The 23,921-nt window shown below is 53.4% G+C and overlaps 2 protein-coding genes and 1 non-coding gene across 4 annotated transcripts; 1 reads left to right on the top strand and 2 right to left on the bottom strand.

The window, feature by feature from the left end:
* The first annotated feature begins 7,075 nt into the window (after positions 1-7,075).
* FSTL3 (follistatin like 3) lies at positions 7,076-13,062 on the top strand. 2 transcript variants are annotated; one of them, XM_036242136.1, is made up of 5 exons: positions 7,076-7,200; positions 8,526-8,711; positions 10,843-11,058; positions 11,570-11,797; positions 11,888-13,062. In XM_036242136.1, the coding sequence occupies exons 1-5, from the start codon at positions 7,098-7,100 to the stop codon at positions 11,941-11,943; spliced, it is 789 nt and encodes a 262-aa protein (XP_036098029.1). In that variant the 5' UTR covers positions 7,076-7,097; the 3' UTR covers positions 11,944-13,062. The 2 variants fall into 2 exon arrangements, with proteins under 2 accessions (XP_036098029.1, XP_036098027.1); XM_036242134.1 differs by having other exon boundaries at positions 11,570-13,062.
* A 545-nt stretch (positions 13,063-13,607) lies between these two features.
* PRSS57 (serine protease 57) lies at positions 13,608-19,322 on the bottom strand. Its single transcript, XM_036242139.1, is given in 6 exon segments — positions 13,608-13,735; positions 13,738-13,882; positions 14,926-15,189; positions 16,698-16,842; positions 18,664-18,817; positions 19,244-19,322. Coding segments are annotated over 6 exon segments (858 nt in total). The 3' UTR covers positions 13,608-13,664.
* Positions 19,323-21,413: 2,091 nt separating this feature from the next.
* LOC118616603 lies at positions 21,414-21,520 on the bottom strand. The gene has a single exon (XR_004956599.1). It is a non-coding gene; the product is annotated as a U6 spliceosomal RNA (small nuclear RNA).
* Positions 21,521-23,921: the final 2,401 nt, after the last annotated feature.

The following is a 23,921-nucleotide window of genomic DNA, read 5'->3' as shown; positions in this document are numbered from 1 at the left end:
GGGGCAAACTAGGTGCAGGAGTCTCCCGAGCTGGGCGCCAGATAAAGGGCGGGGCCTGAGCGGGACGAGGTCGAGCTCCTTTTCCAAACCTGCAAAGGCCCCCCACTTCCCCTTATTATTTTTCCTACCTCAAGTACCTATATCTCCCCTCATTGTCCTCATTGCTCCTGGGACACGACAGGCGCGCTCTCACCTCCGGGCCTTTGCACTGGCTGTGCCTCTGCCAGGTGCACCGTTCCTCCAGACATCCGCGTGGTGTTCTTCCTCATGTCTTTAAAGTCCTTCAAATGTCTAATCTAGCACTATTTCCACCTAATAAACTGTTGGGTCAGCTCCACAGCAAATGAGATGTTTGTATTTTGTTCCCGGCTGGACTCTGAACAGTGACTGGCACATAGGCATTCCACAGACACTCGTTGAATGAATGCAGACAGGAAACCCATTCCTGAATCAAAGGAGATTCCAGCCCAATTATTCATTTATTTATTTATCTACTCAACAAACATTCATTGAGTACCTGGCTGCAAGGACACAGCACGGGAAACGACAGTGACAAAAAACGGGTGGTCTGAAATACTTTCTGGCTGGAGGAGACAGAGGTGAGTTCAGACACCCCCAGCACCTTGAGATTGAGCCAGAGGATGGGACCCTAGGCATTTCCTGGGGAGACAGACAGAGCTTCCTAGGGGAGGGATCGTTGGAGCCAGGGTGTTGAGGAAATAAAAATTTCAGTCTATATAGAAAAGGTCTTGAATGTCAAGAGGCTAGAGACAAGGACTTGTCTGCCAGCCACCATCTTATTCCCCTCAAGGATCAGACTTGATTCTAAGCCATTTCTGTTCTGACCACCAGAGTGCGCACCGGCCCTATCACTGGGAATCCAGGAAACCCTAGGTCCAGGGAGGAGCAGGTCCTTAGCCTCAGGCCTCTCATGCCCAACACCACCGACATTCATTCCTTAATTCTGCAGAAGTGTATTAGGTACCATCCAAGAGGCCTTGGAGCCAGCAGGCTTATGTTCAAATCCCACAAGCCACCCTGGCTGTGTGACCCTAGGCAAATTGCTTGATATCTCTGGGCAGGTGGCAGAACCTGCCTCTGAGGGTTTTAGAATTAGATGAGGCTTGGGGCACACATGGATAGCCACAGCATCTCCTCAGTCCTCAGTGGGCCCTGCTGCCTGACCTGAGGTCACCTGCCCCTCACCCATCTCCTCTCCAGCTCAGCCTCATCAATACCCTTGGATGGGCCAAGCTGGATCTCACCTCAGGGCTTTTACCTAGCCATGCCCTCTGCTGGAAGTGCCCTTCCCACTACCCCTTCTCTTTCCCTGCTTCTCAGAAGGTTGCTCCCATCCCTTCAGGGGGAGCCCCATCCCTCAATGCACCCCACTGCTCAGCACTCTGATCTCTTTCACTACAGCCATCACCTAATCCAGGAGTTAGCAATGATGTCTCTAAATATGTGAGGCCAATACCTAACATAGAGTACATGCTCAATAGTCTTGAAAATAATTGAACATTAATGAGTACCTGCTGAGTGCCAATATCCAGGCAAGGCTCTGGCAATGCAGTGGGAACAGGAACACACGGTTTTCTTTTCTTTCCTTTTTTTTTATTATGTTTTTATTGATTCTTTTAGAGAGAGAGAGAGGAGGGAGAAAGATAGAAACATCAATGTGAGAGAGAAACATCAACCTGCTGTCTCCTGCACATCCCCTATGCCCCCTACTGGGGATAAAGCCTGTGACCTAGGCCTGTGCCCCAGTCAGGAATCGAACTGGGATCTCTCAGTCCATGGGACAATGTTCAATCCACTGAGCCACACAGGCCGGGTGAGATCACATGGTTTTCTATGTTATAAAACTATGAGCTCTGGCCCTGGCCAGGTGACTCTGTTGGAGCATCATCCCAAAAACCAAAAGATTTTGGGTTCAATTCTCAGTCAGGGCATATACCTAGGTTGTGAGTTAGATCCCTGGTCAGGGTGCGAATGGAAGGCAAGTAATTGATGTTTCTCTCTCACATCAATGTTTCTCTCTCTCTTTCCCTTCCTCTCTCTCTGTAAACATCAATAAAAACATATGCTTGCATGAGGATTGTTAAAAAATAAAACTATGGAGCTCAGGAGGTGCCAGGCCTGAAGTTTAATCCTCACCCAAGCACTATGAGGTGGGACAATTATGATCTTACTTTACAGACAAAAGACTGAGGCTCAAACCTGGTCATGCATGTGGCCCAGCAGCCTTGAGGTTCTGGAGCCCTCATGGATTTATTGGTGAGCCTATTGAGACAGATTTTGGAGGCTCTCCAACTGGCAGGCACAGCAAGACACAGGTGCTTATTGATGGTTTTCCAGAAAAATTTCCTAGGAAAGGCTTTCAAAGTGGAGGTAGAGTGTGGCCTGGCCCCTACAGATCACTACCAAGACAGGAATATATCACCCCCTCCAGACTACCCAGGAAAGGGTAGAGCCTCACTCCTTAGACCCAGGGCAGGACTGTGACTGCCCCCCTCAGACTTGGTTCTGCCTTCCTCTTCAGACACTGCAGGACAAGGACAGATAGCCGTCTGAGCCTCAGTCTTCCATCTGTATAATGGATCTCTCACCTGTCCCCAGAGGATTTGCAGGGCAACTGTGATTATAGATCTTCAGCTCTTTCCACCTCAATCTTTGCCCAGGTCTTCCACACTGCCTGGAGCATGCTGGGACCATAGGATGGATACCAGCAACAACTTGGGGGCCAGTTCTCATTGTTCAGTTCAGAGAGGGAAGAGCCCTGCCTCAAAGCTCAGCACATGGGTCCTGGAATCTTGCTTACCTGGCAATAACTCCAAGTTCCAACCCTGTGATACTTGGTAACTCCAGAAAATCACTTCCCCTCCTTCACCTTTTTTTTTAATCCTCGCCGGATGACATTTTTCCATTCTTTGTTCAGATAGAGTGGGAGGGAGAGAGAGGAAGAGAGAGAGAGAAACATCAGTGTGAAAGGAACACACCAAGTGGTCGCCACCCGCACGACCCAACCAGGGCCGGGGACAAACTGCAACTGAGGTACATGCCCTTAGCAGGAACCGAACCCGGGTCTCTCCTGACCGCAGGCCGATGCTCTAACCGCTGAGCAAAACCGGCTAGGTCCCCTCCTTCACCCTTAATTGCCTATCTGTAAACTGGGTGCCTGCCTCACAGCATCTTGATGAGGGACAAAGAAGGCTGGCTCATCACACACTTGCTCTGGCCAATCACCCATGTTAATTAGTAAGAATCCATGTACACATGTCACAGCCCCACTGTGAGCTAGGCACTGTTCCTGGTGACCTGGCTGCAATCTTCCATACTGGCATCCATGCCCATTTCACAGACAAGAAAACTGAGGCCCACAGAGGTTACACATGACCTGGCCAAGGTGGCATAGCCTGGACTGGACTTTCACAGACACGACCTCCCTCCAGGCCTCAGTGCCACCTCTTCAGAGACCCGAAGTTCTCCATATTGTTGCCTATCTTCACACCTTGTTCCCTCCCTTCTTTGTTTCCAGCTACTGTATTGCTGTAGCAACACACTAAACTCAAAGGGCCTGCCTGTATTGGCCTATTGCTGCTATAACAAGTCACCACCAACTTGGTGGCATAAATAACCCCAAGTCTTGCCCTGGCCAGTTTTGCTCAGTGGTTAGAGCATTGGCCCATGGACCAAAGGGTCATGGGTTCAATTCCTGATCAAGGGCACATACCTGGGCTGTAGGTTTGATCCCTGGCCCTAGTCGAGGTCATACAGCAGGCAACCAAATGATGTGTCTCTCTCATATGGATGTCTCTCTCTCTCTCCTCCCTTCCCTCCCTCTCACTCTATCAAAAATCAATGGAAAAATATCCTCAAGTGAGGATTAACAAACAAACAAAAAAAACAAGTCTTGCTTGGCCAGTGTGGCTCAGTGATTGAGGATCAACCCATGCACCAAGAGGTCACCAGTTCAATTCCTGGTGGGGGCATGCAAGAGACAGTTGATCGATGTTTCTTTCTTTCTTTTTTTTTAATCCTCATCTGAGGATATTTTTCTATTTATCTTCAGACAGAGTGGGAGGGAGAGAAAGAGAGAGAGAGAGAAACATCGTCGTGAGTGGAACACACTGACTGGTTGCATCCCTGACGACCACAACCAGAGCCAGGGACAAACTGTAACCAAGGTATGTGCCCTTGGCTGGAATCGAACCCGGGTCTCTGGACGACAGGCCGACGCTGAGCCAAACCGGCCAGGGCCTGATTGATGTTTCTATCTCTCTCTCTCTAAAAATCAATAAAAACTTATTTAAAAGAAAAAACCAAGTCTTTCTCTTCCAACTCTGGAGGTCAGATGTCCAATATGGGTTTCACGGAGCTAAAATCAAGGTATCAGCAGAGTTGCATTTTTTTCTGGAGGCTCCAGGGAGAATCTGTTTCCAGCCTTTTTTTTTACTCCTCATCCAAGGTTATTTTTCTACTTATTATCAGATAGAGTGGGAGGAAAGGAGAGAAAGAGACAGACAGAAACATCAATGTGATAGAACCACATCGGCTTGTTGTCTCCCACATGACCTAACCAGGGCTGGGGATGAACCACAACCGAGGTATGTGCCCTTGACCAGAACAGAACCCGCAACTCATTGGTCCGCAGGCCAGTGCTCTAACCGCTGAGCAAAACTGGCCAAGGCATGTTTCCAGCCTTTTATAGCTTCTATAGATTACCCACATTCCTTGGCTCATGGCCCCTTCCTCCATCTTCCTAGCTAGCAATGGCAGGTCATGTCCTCTCGTGTAGCTTCTCTCTGACCACAAAGGGAAAGGTCTCCACTTTTAAGTATCCTGTGATGACACTGGGCTTAGTGGGTAATCCAAGATTGTCTCCCCATCCAAAGGTTCTTAACCCTATCTGCAAAGTGTATCTGCCATAGAAGGGTCCAGGGATTAGAATCAGATGACTCTGGCTGAGTTGGGCTCTCTCTTACTTGTAGCACAAACATCCCATTGCTGTACTTCTGCTTCCACCACCCCCTCCTCCTCCCCATGGTCCATTAAACTCCCAAGTTTCAATGTAAATGTCCTGTTCCTCTGAGAAGTCTTCCTTATTTTCTCGCAGGCTGGGTCAGGTATGGCTTTGGGGTGTCTTCATATCTCTAATCACAATCAATTTTTAATGCCAGTTTACCTGTGGGGTCTGGGGGAAAGAGAAGCCTGGAATGCTGAGCAAGGCCCATGGTGGGTATTTGAGCTGGGAGGAGCCTAGGGCAGCTGGGGTAGGAAGTGGGCTGCAGCGGGTGAAGCTGAGGTTGGGTCAGGGTAGAAAGGAAGGTATAAATGGAAAAGACTTAAAAGGGGAGGTGGGGGTTCCCCAGAGAGGGCCAGTGACTTGCTTGAGGTCACGTAGCACATGGCTTCTGGGTTGGAGAGACTCTCCAGGCTAGGAAAAAGGAGGCCACTGGCAGCTAGCCTCCATTTGGAACCCACATCAGACTGACAATGACCTTTTGATTTGCATAGCCCAGGCCAGGGTGTCTGAGGTCAGGTCTTGGCCAAGGTCGCACTGTCCAGCCCCCACACACCCTTGGTGAGAACACAGAGTCTTATCCCTGCTCATTTCCCAACCAAGGGAGAATCCCCTAAGACTGTCAGAGGCCAAGGTCAAGTCAAGATAGCTGGGTATCTTCCCTCAGTGCCTCTAGGCAGTAACATGGCCCTTGGCCTCTGGTTAGGGGATACAGGTCAGGCTGGGCAGTTAAGGTGGAGGAAGGGGTCTGCATGTGGCATCTGATGGTAGAAACTCTTGTGCATGCAGAGCAGGGGCTGTGCTGTGTGGCCACAGGGACCCTCAATTTCCACACCTGGGGTGGGGGGCAGATGCAGGAATAGGGGGTGATGAGGCAGAGGTGGCCCTGGGAGATAGATACCCAACTGCTCTCCATTTTTCAAATTTTCCTGAAAGCATTTACCGCTCTTTGAAGTTATATATTACTTTGTTGTTCTATGTGTTTCATTGGCTATGGCCCCTACAAACCATGAGCTCAGTGATGGCAAGACTGGATCTGCCTTGGTCACCCTGATAGCCCAGTACCTCACAACAGTCCCTGCCACCAGGATATGGTCATTAATTATTTCTTAAAAGCACAAACATGGAGGAGCTGCACAGAATCCGTGAGCACTTTGAGGTGCCCTGACCATTTGAAAGGCCCCCCAAGGTAGAAGGTATCAGCTCCAAAATAGGAAGAGTGTCTAGCTGCACCAGGCCCCTGTAGACTCACTTCCCAGGTCCTGATGTTGCCATCATAAACTGTGGGACACTCAAGATTTCAGGGCACTGAACCTGAGCAAGGAGGAAGAAATTCCCCATAAGACAGTAAGTTCTTGCGGGTATGGCCCCAGCATATCGTCTGCAGAGGTCTGGGAAGGGTGCACAGTTTCCCAGGGTGTGAGGGGCAAAGTCCAGGCATACAGTAGGCACTTTGGAAGTCCTGTGGTATGATTTTTGCAGTCAGTGATGTTGTTGGGACTATCTGTGTCCCTGGATCTCTCCCTGCAGCCCCCAGCTACCCCCCCCTAAACACGTGTTCACACCTAGCTGTGCCCACTGGCTCCCCCAGCCAGGTGGCTAGGTGGGCGGGCCTGGGGTGTGAGCAGCCAGCCTGGGGCTCAGGTCTCCCAGTGCGGGGCCCTATAGGGATGGGAGGACCACACATGGGCCATGCAAGAGACCACATGCAATCCACGACATGGTACACACTACCCGTGAGTAACCAATTAGCTCAGCCACAGTCCTACAGCTGAAGATCCCCAAACGCACGGTGACACCTCGAACTCACACCCAGTCACAATTTGGCCCCCTTGCCTCGGCTACAGCCATACTTCTACTAGTGGCCAGGCTCAGCTCCTGCACACATCGCGCAGGACTCTGCCTCGTGCCCCGCCATTCACGCGCCCCGCCCCGGCCCGGCCCCGCCCGCAGCCAGCGGGACCTTTATAGGGAGCGCCGGCCGCGGAGCACTGAGAAGTCGGTGTCGCCGCCCTCCCTGCTACCCGCCCGCGAGTCCGTCCGACGCGGGGCCGTTGCCGTCTCTGCGTTCGCCATGCGTCCCAGGGCGCCCCGGCCACTGTGGCCACTGCCCTGGGGGGCCCTGGCTTGGGCCGTGGGCTTCGTGGGCTCCGTAGGCTCCGGAGACCCCTCGCCCGGTGAGTGGGGTGGCCGGAAGAGGCGGGCGGGGTGGGCCACCCACGTGGGCCTGCCCGGAATGCGGGCTGGGGAATGTTGGGGGTCCGGGAGGTGGTGGTAGCTGGGGGGTGTAGGGCGATGATCAGAGACCGCTGCAGATTGAATTCGGGAGGGCTTGGGGCTACCCCTCCCCCAGCCCCAAAGGGCCTAAAGGAGGATAATCAGGAGGTCAGCAAAACAGATATGACTCTCTCACAATTGTGATCAATAGTAATCACAATGACTGACATTTATTGAGCCCTTAGTGTCTACCTCTTACCTCCTTGAATCCATGCAACAGCCCAATGGTGTGGGAACTCTTATCATGCCTGTTTTCCAGATGGGGAAACTGAAGCATGGGGTCACACTGTTTGTTAGTGGCAGAATCAGAATTGGAACTCAGACCATCTGGGTCCGAACACCACAGAAAGGCAGGGCTAGCTGGGTGGTGGGACCTAGCACCTCCCTAGCAGAGCCCTCAGATCTTCCCTGGGTCTGGCTTAAGCAAACGGGTCATTAGAATTTCCTACCTGCCACTTACTGGAAGGCACCTGGCAAGTAACATCCCCACTCTTGGTCTCAGTTTCCCCTTTTATGAGTACCAGGTGCTGAGTTCCCAGAACTGGTCCCTCGGAGACAGCACCTGGGAACCAGTGAGCTCTCTGGGATGGGGGCCATGGCCATTCCTGCCCCCATTTAAGAGTGAAGAAACTGAGGTCATCTGCCTCCCCCTACCCGGCAGCCCCACCCAGTTCTACACAGAGGGAGGGGAGAACGGAGACCCCTCCCCGAAGGCTGTGTCCCCAGGGAGACAGTGAGCTCATGCAAGGGGAATGTTCCCAAGTTGGAGTGAGTAAGAGGCAGTCCAGGCAATGGGGGTGGGGGGACTGCCAGGAGAAAGGGGCTCTGCATGCCCTCCAGTGCTGTTTAGACAGAGGGCAGAGGCAGGAGAGGCAGCTCCAGGACCTAGTGGCCCTGACACATCCAGCTCTGGGTGTTTGATTGGGCAGGATGCCAGGTTGGGTGGGTAGGGGAGAACTGGAGGGAGGGTGGTTCAAATAGAGGAGAGCTTCTCCAGATGACTAGTAGTGGAGCAGTGTTGGGGGGTCGAGCTCAGAGAGGATTCCAAAAGGATCTGGAGACCCTCCTTCCCAGGTTGGAGGCAGATCATCCTCTTCATAATTACTGAGTACCAACTGTATGCATCCCTGGGGCTGGGAGCTGGGTGGAAGGTCAAGGCCTGGATGTCAGGAGTGGTACAGGAGGGCACCTCTGGTCCCATAGGAACTGCCCCCCTGGTCCACAGGTGGTGTCTGCTGGCTCCAGCAGGGCAAAGAGGCCACCTGCAGCCTGGTGCTGAAGACCAACGTGAGCCAGGCTGAGTGTTGTGCCTCTGGCAACATCGATACCGCCTGGTCCAACTTCACCCACCCAGGGAACAAGATCAGCCTCCTGGGCTTCTTGGGCCTAGTCCACTGCCTCCCCTGCAAAGGTGAGACCCCAGGCATCAGCCACAATCCAGGGTCACTATGGTCAAAGGTGGACCCACTGGAAGTGAGCTCGCTGTCTCAGGGGTATGCAGGAGGAAGTCAAGGCTGCTGGGAGAAGCAGCTGTTGAGGGTATCCCAGCCTCAGCCTTCTTCATTTGAGGATTTAGGAAGAAGCTCTGAAGACTCCTCAGCTTGGTTTCCAGTCTCGAGGCCTTTACTTATGCCAATCCCTCTGCCAGGATGGCCTTTCCCACCTGCACTCCACCTGGTGGAAGAATACTTGGCTCACACCTAACTCCTGGGAAAGCCGATTTTCCTGACTGGCCTTTCTGGTTTGTAAACCCACACTCAGTGTTCCCAACTGTCATCTGCCCTTAACCCCACAGATCCCAGGGAACTGTGGTGGGTCCCCAGCTGCATGTTCAATAAGCATGTGCCTTCTGGACCATGTTTTGAGAAATGCTGCCTCCTCATCCAACAAGGAGCTCTTCAAGGGCTGAATTAATAAAATGAGACATATTATCTGCCTTGGAGAAGGGGTTGGGGGCCCTCCCAGGCCCCTGTGGTCAGGGTCAAACCTGCAGGGACCCAGAAGGGACACAGCTTGAAGGAGGTGGGCATTAGAGACAGGGTTTGGGGGAATAATAGGAGTTTATCAGCTGTGGAAAGCATGTGGGAGAACATCAGCAGAGATCATGGACTACAGTGAGGTCCTGGTGGGTGGGGTCAGTGCAGGAGAACAGGGAGGAGGCTGGAGCTGTGGGCTGCAGACCTGAAGAAGGCCAAACTGAGGAGCCTGGCTGGGCTCTGGGATGTGATTAATCCCAGATCAGCCTGGCTGGGTGGTCCTAAACTCACTGCCACAAGCCCTTGCTCACTCTAGAACCCTCTCTGGCTTATGGGAGGACAGACTTCAAAAAGTGCCTGGTCTGGGCATGAGATGGTCAAGGACAACCCCCCCACACTCCCCCCCCCCCCACTCTGGCTTTGGGGACAGGAACTCAGAACCCCCCCCCCTTCTGTTCCCTCTTGCATGAAGCCACACAGGCAGAATATTTCCAGATGTGCATGTGGGCGGGAGGAGCCCAGGTGCAGCCCACATGCCCTGGCAGGGGCAATCAATGCGGGGGCGCAAGCTATTCTCTTAGGAACATACACTTATTTTATGCTCATCCTGTAAGGTGGGTTCCCCCATCAGCCTCACTTTATACACAGGGAAACTGAGGCTAGAGTGTAAACTTGACTCAGAGGCTGCCCTCCAGACCCACAAGCAACAGAACTGAGTTGGAGGGGTCTATCCAGGATCTGGCCTGGAGTTATGCTGAAGTGCTCCTGGCTCTCCTCCACTCACAGCAGTGACAGGGCCTCAGTTTCCCAAACAGCATGACTTCGTGGGGTAGTTGGGAGGCTGCAACGAGCCTGGAAGGGCCTAAAAGGCAGGAGCAGCCATTAGTGGGGTTTGATTTTCATTTCCAAAGGTCCGGGCCTGAGTAGGGGATGGACTAGAGAGAGACTTCCCCTGGTCAGACCTGTTTTCCTACCTGAGAAATGGGGCTGCTAGGGGCTGGGTAAACCCTAGTTCAGACAGCTCAGGCCGTGGGAGGTCCGCTCCCCAGGAAATGAGCCTCACGCCAGGCACCGACGCCCCGCCCTCCCTATCGTCTCCTCTGGGGAGGTTCTGGCAGGCACGAGGAAAGGACACCGCCAGTTCTCCCCAGACCCGCGCCTGGATGGGGTGGACCCCCACCCTACTCCCGTGCTAACACAGCAGGGTCTCCTGCCTGCCTACCCAGAAACACGAGTCAGGGATTAGACGTCAGTGAGAGCGGGAAGGGGGGCTGGAAGCCTGTTCCTGTACCCCAAGATTCAGGACAAAAACTCCTTTCCTGCCCACACCGAGCCCCACCTCCAGACAACAGCACTCAGCCCCAGGCCCCCAGGCGTCCACCCGAGCAGTGGCTGAATCTCTCCCGCAACGGACCCCGAACCAGTACCCTTGCTGTGCGCTCTGACTCTGGACAGCCCTCCACTCCAGCTGGCCTCTATCCCTCAAGACAGGGGGCGAGGCGCCGTGGACTCAGAAGACCTCTGGCTACGAGCCCTAGCCCATGGGCGAGTGTTCTGTGTTCGCAGATTCGTGCGAGGGCGTGGAGTGCGGCCCCGGCAAAGCGTGCCGCATGCTGGGGGGCCGCCCGCGCTGCGAGTGTAAGCCTGACTGCAGGGAGATCCCCGCGCGCCTGCAGGTCTGTGGTTCGGACGGCGCCACCTACCGTGACGAATGTGAGCTGCTCACCGCGCGCTGCCGCGGCCATCCGGACCTGCGTGTCATGTACAGGGGCAGCTGCCGCAGTACGTGTAGGCGGGACCTGCTGGGGGCGGGGCCGCCAGACAGGCGCGTCAGTACCTCAGTTGCAGAGCGTGGGGGCGGGGCCTCCAGTGCAAAGTGCCTAGTGTAAGCAAAGATCTTGAGGTTTCGGGCGGGGCTTGTAGTGGGCGGGGCCTAAGTGGAGAGGTAGAGGGCGGGGTCTGATAAAGGGATTCTTTATGCTCCTGAGAGAGCGTGAGTGGATTGGGTCTTTTGTGGAGTCAAGAATAAGGAAGACTAGGATGGAAGTTTGGAAAATGGGATTCTGGGGCTCACATGAGGTGAGAAGTATGGGCGCGCGATACAAAGGGGCTTGTGGGTGCAATAAGAGGGGGCGGGGCTTGAGGGGCGGGCTCTGACTGTGGGAGGGGCCTCATGGAAACGGTATGGTTTCTGGCACAACCGAGGGGGTGGGGCCTGAGAGTGTACTCAGTTTGTGGGCGGGATTCCTGGTCTTGGTGGAGCCCCTGACCCACCCTGGTGCCCCGCCCGCAGAGTCGTGTGCACATGTGGTGTGCCAGCGGCCGCAGTCATGCGTGGTGGACCAGACCGGCAGCGCCCATTGCGTGATGTGTCGCGCTGCGCCCTGCCCCGCGCCCTCCAGCCCCGGCCAGGAACTTTGCGGCAACAACAATGTCACCTACATGTCCTCGTGCCACCTCCGCCAGGCCACCTGCTTCCTGGGCCGTTCCATCGGGGTTCGCTACTCGGGCAGCTGCGCAGGTGCGAGTCGGGTTGGAGAGCAGTTGTGGGCTGTAGCCCCCAGCCCCTCTCCATACTCCCATTTCTCTGTTCATCCTTCGCGTTCACCAGGCACCCCTGAGCCCTCTGATGATGAGTCCGAGGAAGAGGAAGAGAACTTCGTGTGACTTACAGGGCGACCTGGGCCTGGCGTTCAAGGCCTCCCCCATTTTATTTATTGCCACAGCAAAGCCTAATTTATGTCCCACGGACACTCCCCAGAGCCAGGACCAACCATGTGGGGGAGCCCTGGGCCCCTCCCCCAACTATATCTTGGAAGGATTGTGGGGAGGAGGCCTGGGAGTAGTGCTGGTAGGTGGGGCCTCCACCCCAGACATCCTACCACTGCCTAAGGAGACCCTGCTTCTGTTCACTCCGGGATAACTATTAGTTATCGCTGTCACTGAGAGGGCTGGGGATTCTCTGCCAGCAATTAATGAAAAGACACCCTAGTCTTCTAGAATAGGAACCAAGCGATAAGGAGGGGTCCACAACCTGGGTGCATATATGTGAGCCTCAAAACATGCTCAGACCCCTAGACAGGCAGAGGAAGCAGTCTCTGTCCCCTACCAGCCCAAGAATTCAGGGCTTTCCTTCCTCACTGCCTCCACGTACCCAGTAGGTCCTGTGGAGGCCCCTGAGAAAAGCCCAGCTTATCTCCTGGTAGGCAAAGCCCTATCTGTGCCTCCTGACACAGGCCTCAACTCAGCATCAGCTCAGAACAGGGTACCCTGTTCAGTGGTAATGGTACCCAGTCCATTAAGGGTGAGACTTGGTGGGGCCCAGGAGGCCCTACTCACCCACTGGCCCAGGTGGGGTATAGATGCCAAGGCCCACTGCACACCTGGCCTCTTGGAACTATGTGTCTGAGCAGCACCTCTAGTGCCTGCTGACTAGTCCACAGGTAAGGTCTGGACCTAGGACCCCTTGGTATCACAAGGCCCACCCTTGCTGGGCCTCTAGGCCCAGTTCCTAGCTGGACCCTCTTCGCTTACCAGCTAGGCCTAGGGGTCTCTACCCTGTCCAGTGCTAGCCTAAGGTCAATTCCCTCCATTCCTGGGCTGTCACTCAATGGCACCTCCCTGTGCCTTTATGTAGACCAGATGTGGGAATTCAGCTCCTCAAGTTTGGGGCCAGGAGTGCAGGGGGCAGTGTGCTCACCCTCTCCTAGCTCCCAGGAAGTGCCTTACTTATGACACCCAGAAAAGTGCCCTTGAGTAGGTGAATTTGCCCAAGCTCCCCAATAAGGCAACTTCCCCCACCCTGAGGTCCTGCCTCACCGAAGAAATAAAGATTGTAAAAAGCCACCTTGGGGTCAATTCCCGGTCTGCTCCTCTCTCTCTGAGCCTCTGTGCTGCCCACTTTGGTAGAGGGTCATTAGCCTGGAGCCTGGAATGCTATTAGGGTAGTAAGTGGGGGCTCTGGAAGCATCCAGGGGAGACACATGAGCTTATTTCCTTGGGGCATCCACTGTCCATCTCTGGGCCTCAGTGTCCATCTCTGGGCATGGAGCAGCAGCCAGACAGAGGGCTGAGACAGGTAGGGTGGTGGTGGGGGTGAGTGGGAAAGAAAGGAGGCCAGGCAAGTGGCTCAGGGAGGAAGTGGCTCATCTGAACTCTCAGCCACCTTGAACCCAAGAAGAAGTTCAAGGAATGTGGGGAGACCATCATGTCTGGTTGTCAGTTAATATTTTACTCAGTTATTTTGGCCCTTTTTGTTGGGAACTGATGCCCACTCCCATCCCAAGCTTCCTGGGTTTGGGGCCCTATGGACCCCTTGCCTCAGCCACGAATTTTCCAGACCGGAGCTGTTTGCATTGGTTGTCATCTCATCTGTGTACACAGCACTGCTATGGTTCAGGCAGCTCAGTGGGGGTCCCAGTGGTCCTGGGTGACAGTCTGGGCCAGGAGCTGTGGGGTACTGCCGAACCACATCCCAGATCCAGGTCATGAAAGCAGACACCTGTGTGTATACATCTGGGGTCTTGGGGTCGCCGCACCAGAGGCCAGAGAAGGAAACGAGGCCATGGGCCCGGTTCCTGCACACCAAAGGACCCCCGGAGTCCGCCTGGGATGGAAGGAAAGGTGAGGTCAGGGTTTCTTCTCTCATCCTCACTTAGCCTGAAGGAGCTTCTACATGTAAAGCTTACCAGGACCCTTTTCTGCCCTCAAAGTCCTTCCATGACCTCCTAGTACTATTTCAGCAAACAGTAAACCCCTCACCTCAGCCTTCAAGACCCTGAGGATTCCACCTACCTGTTTGCCCTTCTCTCTCCCTCACTCACCCGGTTCCAGCCACACCAGCCTTCCTGACTTCCTGGAGCAAGCCAAGCTTCATCCAGCCTCTAAGCTTTTGTGTGTCTTTGAGACCTGTTACTGTCCCCTACTGGACACTGCTTGTATAAACATCTGCAGCTATTTGTGCAGTATAGACCTGCAGAGCTATGCATGGCAGCCCTGTGACTGTCTCTCTACCAGGCATGCCTTCCCTCAGATCTTAAGGCTCCTTCAAATCTCAGCTCAAAGGCGCTCTCCTCAGAAAAGCCTTCCTGAATACTCACCCTAAAATCCCTGCTTCCTCCCTTCCCCTCACCTCCTGGCCCTAGCACCCTAATTGTCATCTGGAATCACATCTGCCCCTGTAAGGTGGCAGTTCTATAGATGGAGAAAGAAAGATGAGGTCCAGAGAAGTGAGGTGACTTTTCCAAGGCCACACATCTGGAAAGTGGCACAGTGTGGGTTTAGACCCAGGTGGTTGGGCACCAGAACCTGTGTTCTAAACCACTAAACTCTCTTGCTTGAAACAAAAGATCCTCTAGGCTGAGTTTCTCCCTCTGCATCAGGGCCAGGCTGCCATTGGTCCAAACAGGATATTAAGAGCAGGAGCTCCTCCTTGAGATCTGTTACTGCCCCCTACTGGGTAATGTTTACAAATATACAGAGCTGTAGCTCTGCACACTGCACAACCGGCACAGCCATACATAGTAAGGCCTATCTAGTCAAAAGTAAGCTGGGACTTAGTTCCCAAGGTTCTGTCCAGCTCTGACCCTTCTCTGTGGGCCTTGGTTTCCTCATGTGGTAAGTGGGAGGAATGGAGAATGAGTATCTTACCGAGCAGAAGCCTCGCCGCCGTCGGTCCCCACTGTGGGTGCAGATCATGGCAGGACTGAGCTGGCCCCTCCAGGAGCTGTTGCAGACATCCAAGCCCAGCACACGGACCTCAGTCTCCATCAGCCCAGGTGGCAGGTCCTCAAAGTTGGACACAGAGCCCCAGCCGGCCACCTGGCACCGCGTCCCAGCCCTGAGTGGCCTGGCACCCCTTTGGGGCAGCCTCAGCAGCCCCACTGCAGGACCCAGGATGGCAGAGGTGTTAAGCTGCAGGGAGAACACTGAGTTTTGGACCAACCAATCCATCACCACTGCTCCTGCCTCAGTTTAATTGTAACACCTGGTCTCTTGGCCTTATGGAGAGAAAGCAATGGCTGCGAGAAGGCCCACTGCTTTTGCCACCACGTGCGCCCTGTCCATCAGGCCTCACCCTCTCAGACCAGGACTGTGTTCACCCCTCAACTCCTCAGCTGCCCAAAGGATCTTTCTAACCAGCATCTCCTTCCCTGCTCTAAGCCCTTCCATGGCTCCCCATTGCCCTCGGGATAAAACCTCTTGCCCCCCATTCAGCCCTCTCCTCCAGCCAGAATGAATATACTGCCATGTCCTGGGCCCACCTCCACACTTTTGCTTACACTGTACTCCCCGCCTGGAGCACCTTTCCTATCCAGCTTTCAGGTTTCAGCTTAGACATCACTTCCTCCAGGAAGCCTTCCAATACTCTCAGGCTAGGGCAGGGAGCTCCTCTGGGCTCCCATGTGCCCCTGTCAAGTTTACCCAGCCGCCACCCTGTTAGACTAAAGGCTCTAAGGGGGTCAGTCCTAGGGTCTGTTCATGGCTGTGTCTCCATTAACTGGCACACAGCTGGCACTCAATCAGCAGTTTTGGAATGAATGACTTAGGCCCCTAATTTTGGTACACTCCCTGACCCTGGGCACATCCCTGACCACTCCGCAACCTCAGTTTCCCCATCTGCACAATGGGATGGGTGAGTCAGAGCAGCAGGTTCCAAGCTTTGAGGTTCCACAAGTGAGTAAAATCCAGACTTTGGCTGCTGACACTCACTGCCCCCTTTTTACTTGTCAAAGGAACCCACATGCCAGACCCTCCTATTCCAGGGACCCATTCAGTCATATTGAGTGTCTCTCTATTTTACTTTTTCACCACATTTGGAGGGCAAGTTTGGGACATTCTTTCTTTAAAACAGAGGACCTGGGGATGCCTGGAAATTTGGGGTGCCCAGGTGGGAGCTGCAGGAGGTGGTCCAAAAAGATGAACCTCATAGGGGAGCAGAGGGAAACTCATAGTTATGGGAGGAGCTGCTTCCTGGCCAGAAAACCCCATGAAGGGCCAGGGGATTGAGGTCTTTCATGGCCCTACTGTCTCATTTGTCCTCTCTTTCATCCTGAACATTGAGCACCTGCTGTGTGTCATCAATGGTTGTAAATGTGGTAAAAATCCCTGCCCTCAGGCCCACAGGAGGCAGTAAAGAATGGTGAAGTAGCAAACGTGCAGGTGCTGTTAGCAGGTGATAGCTGTGCTGGACACAAAAGAGGTAGAACAGGGAGAAGGGACAGCAGGACAGGGGCAGGTTGCAGGATGAAGGGGTCGTCAATGCCTCCTGAGAAGGGGACACTTGAACAAAGACTTAACCTGATTCAGGTGTTTCAGGATCCTTCTGCTATTTTTAAAACATGTCCAGTCCTCATGGGGGTGGCTGGGACAGGTCAGACTTACATCCACTGTTCCTCCCCACCCCCCCTCACGAAGCTCACCTGCAGCAGACAGATATCATTGGTGTGGGTTGTGGGCTGGTAGTCAGGGTGCCTGATGACAGCCGAGATGCCGAACACCTGCTGGGTGGGCTCTGAGGTGTGAATGTTGTGGGCCCCCAGCACTACCAGGACTGTTCCGGGGTCTCTGCAGGGGGGAGGAATATTATAGTGAGGGAGACTGTGCTGAGGACCGTCTATCATGGGCCTTGGTATCCCCATCTGCAAAACTGGTGCAAAGCAATCCATTTAATCTTGATGCCAGCCCTACAATAATAATTATGTTTGTTACCATTCCCATCTCAATTACAGTATTAGCTCTAATCATTGAAATATTAATTCTAATAACTATTTTAAACTATACTTAGAATGCCTGGCTGGTGTGGCTCAGTAATTGAGCATCGACCCACGCACCAAGAGGTCGCCAGTTCAATTCCCGGTTGGGAAACATGCCCAGGTTGTGGACCCAATCTCTAGTGGGGGGCGTGCAGGAGGCAGCCAATCAATGTTCTCGCTAAATAAACTATATTTAGAATGAATAGAATATTTACTATAATTCCCACCTTGATTATAACATTACCTCTAAAGGGATTCATAACATGCCTCCCCAAAATGTTCCTCTTTGGCATGTGGATTATTATTATTACTATTATTTTTTATCCTCATTCAAGGACATTTTTGCATTTATCTTCAGATAGATTGGGAGGGAGACAGAGAAGGGAAGAAAGAGAGAGAAACATCGACGTGAGAGAGACACATCGAGTGGCTGCCACCCACACAACCCCAACCGAGGCCAGAGACAAACTGCGACCGAGGTATGTGCCCTTAGTGGGAACCGAACTGGGGACTCTCTGGTCTGCAGGCTGACACTCCAGCCGCTGAGCCAAATTGGCCAGAGTGGCATGTGGATTATTTTGAGTTTAAGGCCATCAAGACCTTGTGGGCTCACTAGAAACTTCTGCCTCTCCTTTTTTTTTTTTTTATCCTCACCCGAGGATATTTTTCCATTTTTTGTACAGATAGAGTGGGAGGGAGAGAGAGGAAGGGAGAGAGAGAGAAACATTGATGTGAAGGGACACATCGAGTGGCTGCCACCCGCACAACCAACCAGGGCCGGGGACAAACTGCAACCGAAGTATGTGCCCTTAGCGGGAACCGAACCCGGGTCTCTCCGGTCCGCAGGCCGACGCTCTAACCGCTGAGCCAAACTGGCCAGGGCCTGGCTCTCCTTTAACCACCTACATGAATCTAAATTGGGGGCCTGGCCCATAATGAGAATTATCACCAAAGATACCGTTTTACAGCCTATCTAGAAGGCAGGGCAAGCTTCTAATTACTGAACACCTATGCTTCTTAAGGTCTTGAGGATGTCCCTTCTTCCCTCTGATGTCTCAGGCACCTGACCTCATCCCCAGCTCAGGTAACATATATACCTCATTTGTCCTTTCTGTCCCCAAACCTGTCATGGATGTGGGGGTCTCTGACTCCCTCATATATGTGAGTCATCTGTATGTATGTATGAAATCTGGTTATTTCCCCTTGTTAATCTATCTCATGTAGATTTAATTATTAGACCACCTGGAAGAACCTAGAAAGGTAGAGGAAAAATTTTTTCCAATTATTTCAATATTAATGTTATTAATTATTGTAAATATATACTTAGATCAAGCATGGCGATGATAACATCTACTTATTGTCATGGAGGTTGTTCCTCTGGCACTTCTCTTGTGGCCCCCACCTTTTTCCCTTTGTTGTCCCCTAAAGCTGGCCCCAATGAGATGCCTCTTCCTGCAAGAGCCCCCAAGGGAGAGGGTGGAGTCTGGCCATCCCAATCATGCCTCCACCTGGAATGTAGCAATGCCCACACCAGGAACACCGTCTTACTTCCCCCTTTAATCCTCACTACAGCTAGAGCATACAGAAGTCACAAGTGGCAGCAGGCAGGGGCTGGCCCCCAGGGTGGGCTCACCTGTCCTTGAAGCAGTGGGCAGCAGTGACCACCCAGCGGGTGCAGAGAAGGAAGCCACCGCAGTGATGCTGGCCCTCGAAGCTCACTGATGCCATGTAGGGACGGGAGTGTGGGGTCACTTCTCGGCCCCCAATGATTCTAGCCCCCCAGGAGCCTGCAGGTAGGGAGGAGGGGCATGTCAGGGAGGGGCAGAAGAAAGGCTAGTGGGGGCAGCTCAGGCACTGGATGGGATGGGGTTCGAGCTGGGGGAGAAAGAGTCAGAGATGGACAGAGATGGAAAGAGAGATGCAGAAGGACAGAGAGAGTGAGTGACGAGGAGCCCAGAGAAGGCCCTTGAGTGTGCCAGGAGGGAGACTGGATCCCAGAATCCTGAGCCTGGGCTTGGTCAAGATCCCAGCTGGACTTCCTGCACTACTCCCTGCTGAGGCCCGAGAGGGTGACCAGCCAGAGATTGTGTAGCTGCACCAAATCAGGGCCTATGTGGGGGTACTTTGGTGTTTCCTGGGGTAGGTCTGGGTGGGGGCCTTGGGGCACTTGAGGAGTTCCTGGGTGGGGCCCCTATATAGGGGATCCTACTCACCCAGAGGCCTCACGGACAGCATTAGAGCAGTGGTCACAGTCAGCAACAGGTGGTCCCAGGTCTCTGCCCTAGGACCCATGGCTAGTGCAGGCTGAAGTCTCCCTCAATAGCTTTGAAGACCAAGGCCCCCACCCTCACCCAACGGCCCAGAAAGGGGGAACCCATCTGTGGCCTGTGGTTGGAGGCCCCGTTAGGCCCCACCAGCAACGCTCAGATCTGAACTGGTGATTGTGGGAAACCAAGGATTTGACTGCCTTGGGGTTGTTGATCAAAAATGCAAGGGAGGAAACAGAGCAAGGAGGGAAGCAGGGAGCTGCCTGCCCAGGCAAACCCTGGCTCCACCAGTCCCTATGACCCCAGAGGTCACGTATCCTCTCTGTGCTTCAGTTTACCCAGCATCTGTCCCCAGGTCTTGATCAGTTTCCCCAGCCACACACCCTTGGTGGGGTGGGGGGGAGTAGGGGGAGGTGGGTTGTTGATATAAGTATCAAAGCTGCAGGTGTGTGAAACCTCATTTAGTCCTGGAGTGACCTGAAGATGTCAGTAATGTTTCTATCCCCATGTTACTGATGGAGAAACTAAGGCACAGAGAGGTTAAGTGCCTTGGCCAAGGTTGTACAGAGGGAACCAGTTTTGCAGCCTCAGGACAGCTCCTATCACTTCTGCCAGGGGCCAGTTCTACCCACAGCTGGGCCTATTTCCTTCCCATCTGATAGCAATTATGAAACAAGCAACTGTCCTTTGTGGTCCCAACTAACCAAGCTCCCAGAAGCCCTGAGGAATGGGCTGGGTGGGGGCCAATATTTCCATTTTCCAACCTGAAGCACAGAAAAAAGGAGCCTGGCTTGTTTGGGGCTGAATGGAAGATGGTCTTGAACTCAGAACTCCTGGACTATAGTCCTTGATGGATTTTTCCATGGACGATTTGGGTGGCTTTCCCAGTCAGAGCAGACTCAACAACAACAGTGATGATGACAATGATAATAATAATAACTCCCTTTACTAAACACTTTTGTTACTGATTTGTTGGAGCTCTTTATATACTAAAGAGATTAACTCATGGTTATATAAATTTCTTTTCTGAGAATTCTCAGATGCAAAGGACACAGCCCCCAGGAGAGTGAGTATGGGTTCTGCTGATCTGCAGATGGACAAATGCTGAACTGGCCAGAGGTGGGTAGCCCCATCAGGCCCACATTCCCATTACCTGTGAAGGCTGGGGCTCCCAGGGCCATGGAGCAGTCCAGGAGGACTGCAGCAGTCGAGGCTCTAGCATGCTGCTCTGTAAAGCGCCTGACCTAGTCTGCGCCTGAGGTTGGGGCTATAAAACTGGGGAGAGGGAGCTTCAGAGCCCCTTCCCTCTGGGATATAATCCCTGTCATGTCCAGCTTACCCCTTCTTAGCCCCTTTTGAGCTAAGGCATGAGCTAGAGTCAGGGCTTGGAGGAGGTAATGGAGTTTCTGTCTCAGGGACAGAGGAGGAGTGGGTCTTTGGAGCCCACACAGAGACCAGTATGAGACTTCCCTGGAGTCCAAGGGCCACCAAGGATGTCCTGGGACCACCTTAGCTGTGAGGACAAGGGCAGGGGTTGCTGGGCAGAGACCTGGGGATGGTGGCATCCAAGATGAGCAGAGGTGACCAAGGAGGTGGAAGGAGAAGGTGTGTCATCATGGAAATCATGGTTACAAGTGGTCCAGGAAGGGGGTAGGGCCCCAGACGGATGGGAGCTACAGCACACTGAGTGGAGAAGAGTAAGAAGAGTAAGGAGTGGGTGACGTGGATCCCTCTCTGGAGGGTGAAAGATCAACTCAAGCCCACTACTCTAGTTCATGACACATCCTGCCTTGTCCCACCTCCATGCCTTTTCTTGGGCTCTCTCATGATGCCTCTCCTCACCATCTCTGCCTGACCTGATTTCCCCAGCTCACGTGTCACCACCTCCAGGCTGGAAATGACTACCTGCACACCTCAGTCTGGGGTATAGATGTTGGGGTCTTGGGGTCCCCAGGCAGGGCCTTGAGAACTGTGGGGAGGAATTTGGCTTTTGATCTGAGGGAGGTGGGAGCCCTGGAAAGTTTAGTACTGGGAAAGGTATAGAATGGTTTGTGGGAGGAGAGATGTTCCCAGAAGTCCTTCTCCATTCTCCTATTCCTAGTTTCTTTTTCTTGTTTTCTTTTTGAAATGCTTCATGGATTTGCATGTCATTCTTGTGCAGGGACCATGCTAATCCTCTCTGTAGCCTTCCAATTTTAGTGTATGTGCTGCCAAAGTGAGCACTTTTCCTCCTATTTTTAAACAAAATGCATCCAGCATCCCTCAAATCTTGACTCATTTACTTAGTAGACAAAAAATGCCATTTCTCCAAGGACAAGTCTTCTGCATTCCTGGCACCTAACACTGCCAGGTGCCCAGTAGGTGCTCAATAAATCTTTTGGGACTGAATGGACACAGAGACCAAGAGGCTGCAATGAGACTACTCACAACTCCCTTTTGCTGAGCATACATGTACTACGTATTGCCTCTGGCTGCTTTCATGTTGCAATGGAAGATCTGTGGCTGCAATGTTGGAAATATTTACTATTTGGCCTTTTATAGAAAAAGTTTCTCAAACCCTGAGCTACTGTGTGCTAGGCTCTGTTCCACGCTCTTCCTGTATATTCACTCCACTAACCATCCCAGCTGCCCTGGAGATGAGCAAGGCTCAGAGAGGTTAAGAAACAAACCTGGGGTCACACAGCACATGGGGCTCTGAGCTGGGACTCAAGCCCAGGGCCCCTGATGTTTCTCTGGGTCTTTTTTTCTCCCAAGTTTGCTACCTTATCTCATTGTTTTAATGCTAAATGAATGTACATTTATTGTAAAAAGGAGGAAATGAAAAGGCCTGTAAACAAAGAGGTAGAAGTGTCCCTGCCCACTCTGGGGTGCATCCTGATGCATCTTTCTCTAGAGCTCATCCAAAGCTATTGCTCTTTGTACACACACTGATTTAAGTGCCACGTTGAGTGGAACCATTTTTCTTACAAGAAAACTAAGAGGCTCTGGCTGGTTTGGCTTAGCGGTTATAGTGTCGGCCTGTGGTCCAGAGAGACCCGATTCAGTTCCTGCTAAGGGCACATGCCTCGGTTGCAGTTTGGCCCTGGCCCTGGTTGGGTCGTGTGGGTGGCAACCACTCAATGTGTCCCTTTCACACCAATGTTTCTCTCTCCCCCCCCCCCCCCCACTCTATCTGAACAAAAATGTCCTCGGGTGAGGATTAAAAAAAAGAAGAAGAAAACTAAGAGGTTTAGAAGAATCTCTCTCTTCTGCCCCTTCCCCCAGCCAGATCCCACTAAGTAAGTATGTTTGGGGCCAGGGGACTAGTGTTCTCATCAGAACCTGAGAAGTTAGGGCCACAGTTTACATGTTGGCAGTGACAGGTCCTGCCTCTCTCCCAGTCTGTGGGATCCACACTGTGACACATGCAGCATGAAGGACTCAAGATAGACTGCAAAAAATTAAGGGGAACTGGTTGCCTCTATCTTCTGCCTGTCCCTGCTCCCCACGTGATCTTCTCCAGACTTCCCCTAGCCCAGGCCAGGCCTCACCCTAAACTCCAACCTGGCAACCAGCTGTCCACCCAATGTCACCCTTTGTCATCCCTCCAACCCCATCATGTCACTGTGTCCTTCCAGCTACTCAATCTGGAAATGGGGGGATCCCAATGCCTGTCATCTCACATTCCATCCATGGCAATCCTGTCAGCTCTCCCTTCAAGATCCATCCACAATCCACCTGTCTCTCAACCTTTTTCAGCCTAGGGGTCCCAGTTCAGCCTCTTCCAGGACTCTAAGCCCCTCCACTTTGCACTTGTTAATCCACTCCCCACCTAACAGCCAGAGGGACCTTTACAAAAATAAACCGGGTTGGTCCCTCTCCCATTCTAAAGTCTGTCATGGCTCACCAGAGCCCTCAAGACAAAGCCTGAGCTCTCCTTGCTCCCTCCTCTATCCACCTCACTCACTCTGGTCGCAGGGGCCTGAATTGTGTGTTGTGGGAGCTGAGGCATATTTAAATCATTAATCCTTCTTTGCGCTAGGTCCAGGACCAGCGTCCAGCAAGTGCTCAGAAGCGCCAAGAATTGCTGTTATCATCATTCCTCCTCAAATGGGCCTGGCTTGGTCCCATCGCAACGCCTTTGCATTTGCAGTGCCCTCCACCTCTTCCAGACCTCCAGGCTGCAGTAGAGGCGTCAGCCCCTCGTAGCGGCCTCCCGGACCTCCCCCGGGGTCCCACTCGCCCCTTGCCCTCCCAGCTCTCCCCTCCTCACTTCCCCTCTGGACCAAGAGCTGGGGAGGGGCCGGATTTTGTTTGTCGAGGTCAAGTCTAGAGCCAGCTCACAGACCCAGCCTGGCCGCCAGCAACAGCTCCTCTCGGACCAGGGATGAATGACTTCGGGAGGGGGACGAGGCGCAGCTCCGGGGAGGTTCCAGGTCAGGCCTACCGACGGCGGATAGGCTGCGGGCACAGCCTGCGCGCGGGGATGGGGGCGCTGCGGCAACCCTGGCGGCCGGCAGGAGGCGCAGCGCGGACCGCGGCGCCTGGAGATGGGAGGGGACCGAGCGGGGAGGGGAGCGACAGAGAAACGCGGTGGCGGCGGCGGCGGCGCGCGCGCTCAGCCCACCCCCCGCGTCCGCCGCCG

Source organism: Molossus molossus, unplaced genomic scaffold (assembly GCF_014108415.1).
Source record: "Molossus molossus isolate mMolMol1 unplaced genomic scaffold, mMolMol1.p scaffold_m16_p_4, whole genome shotgun sequence".
Taxonomy (NCBI): Eukaryota; Metazoa; Chordata; class Mammalia; order Chiroptera; family Molossidae; genus Molossus; species Molossus molossus.
This window is presented reverse-complemented; position numbering and strand designations above follow the sequence as displayed.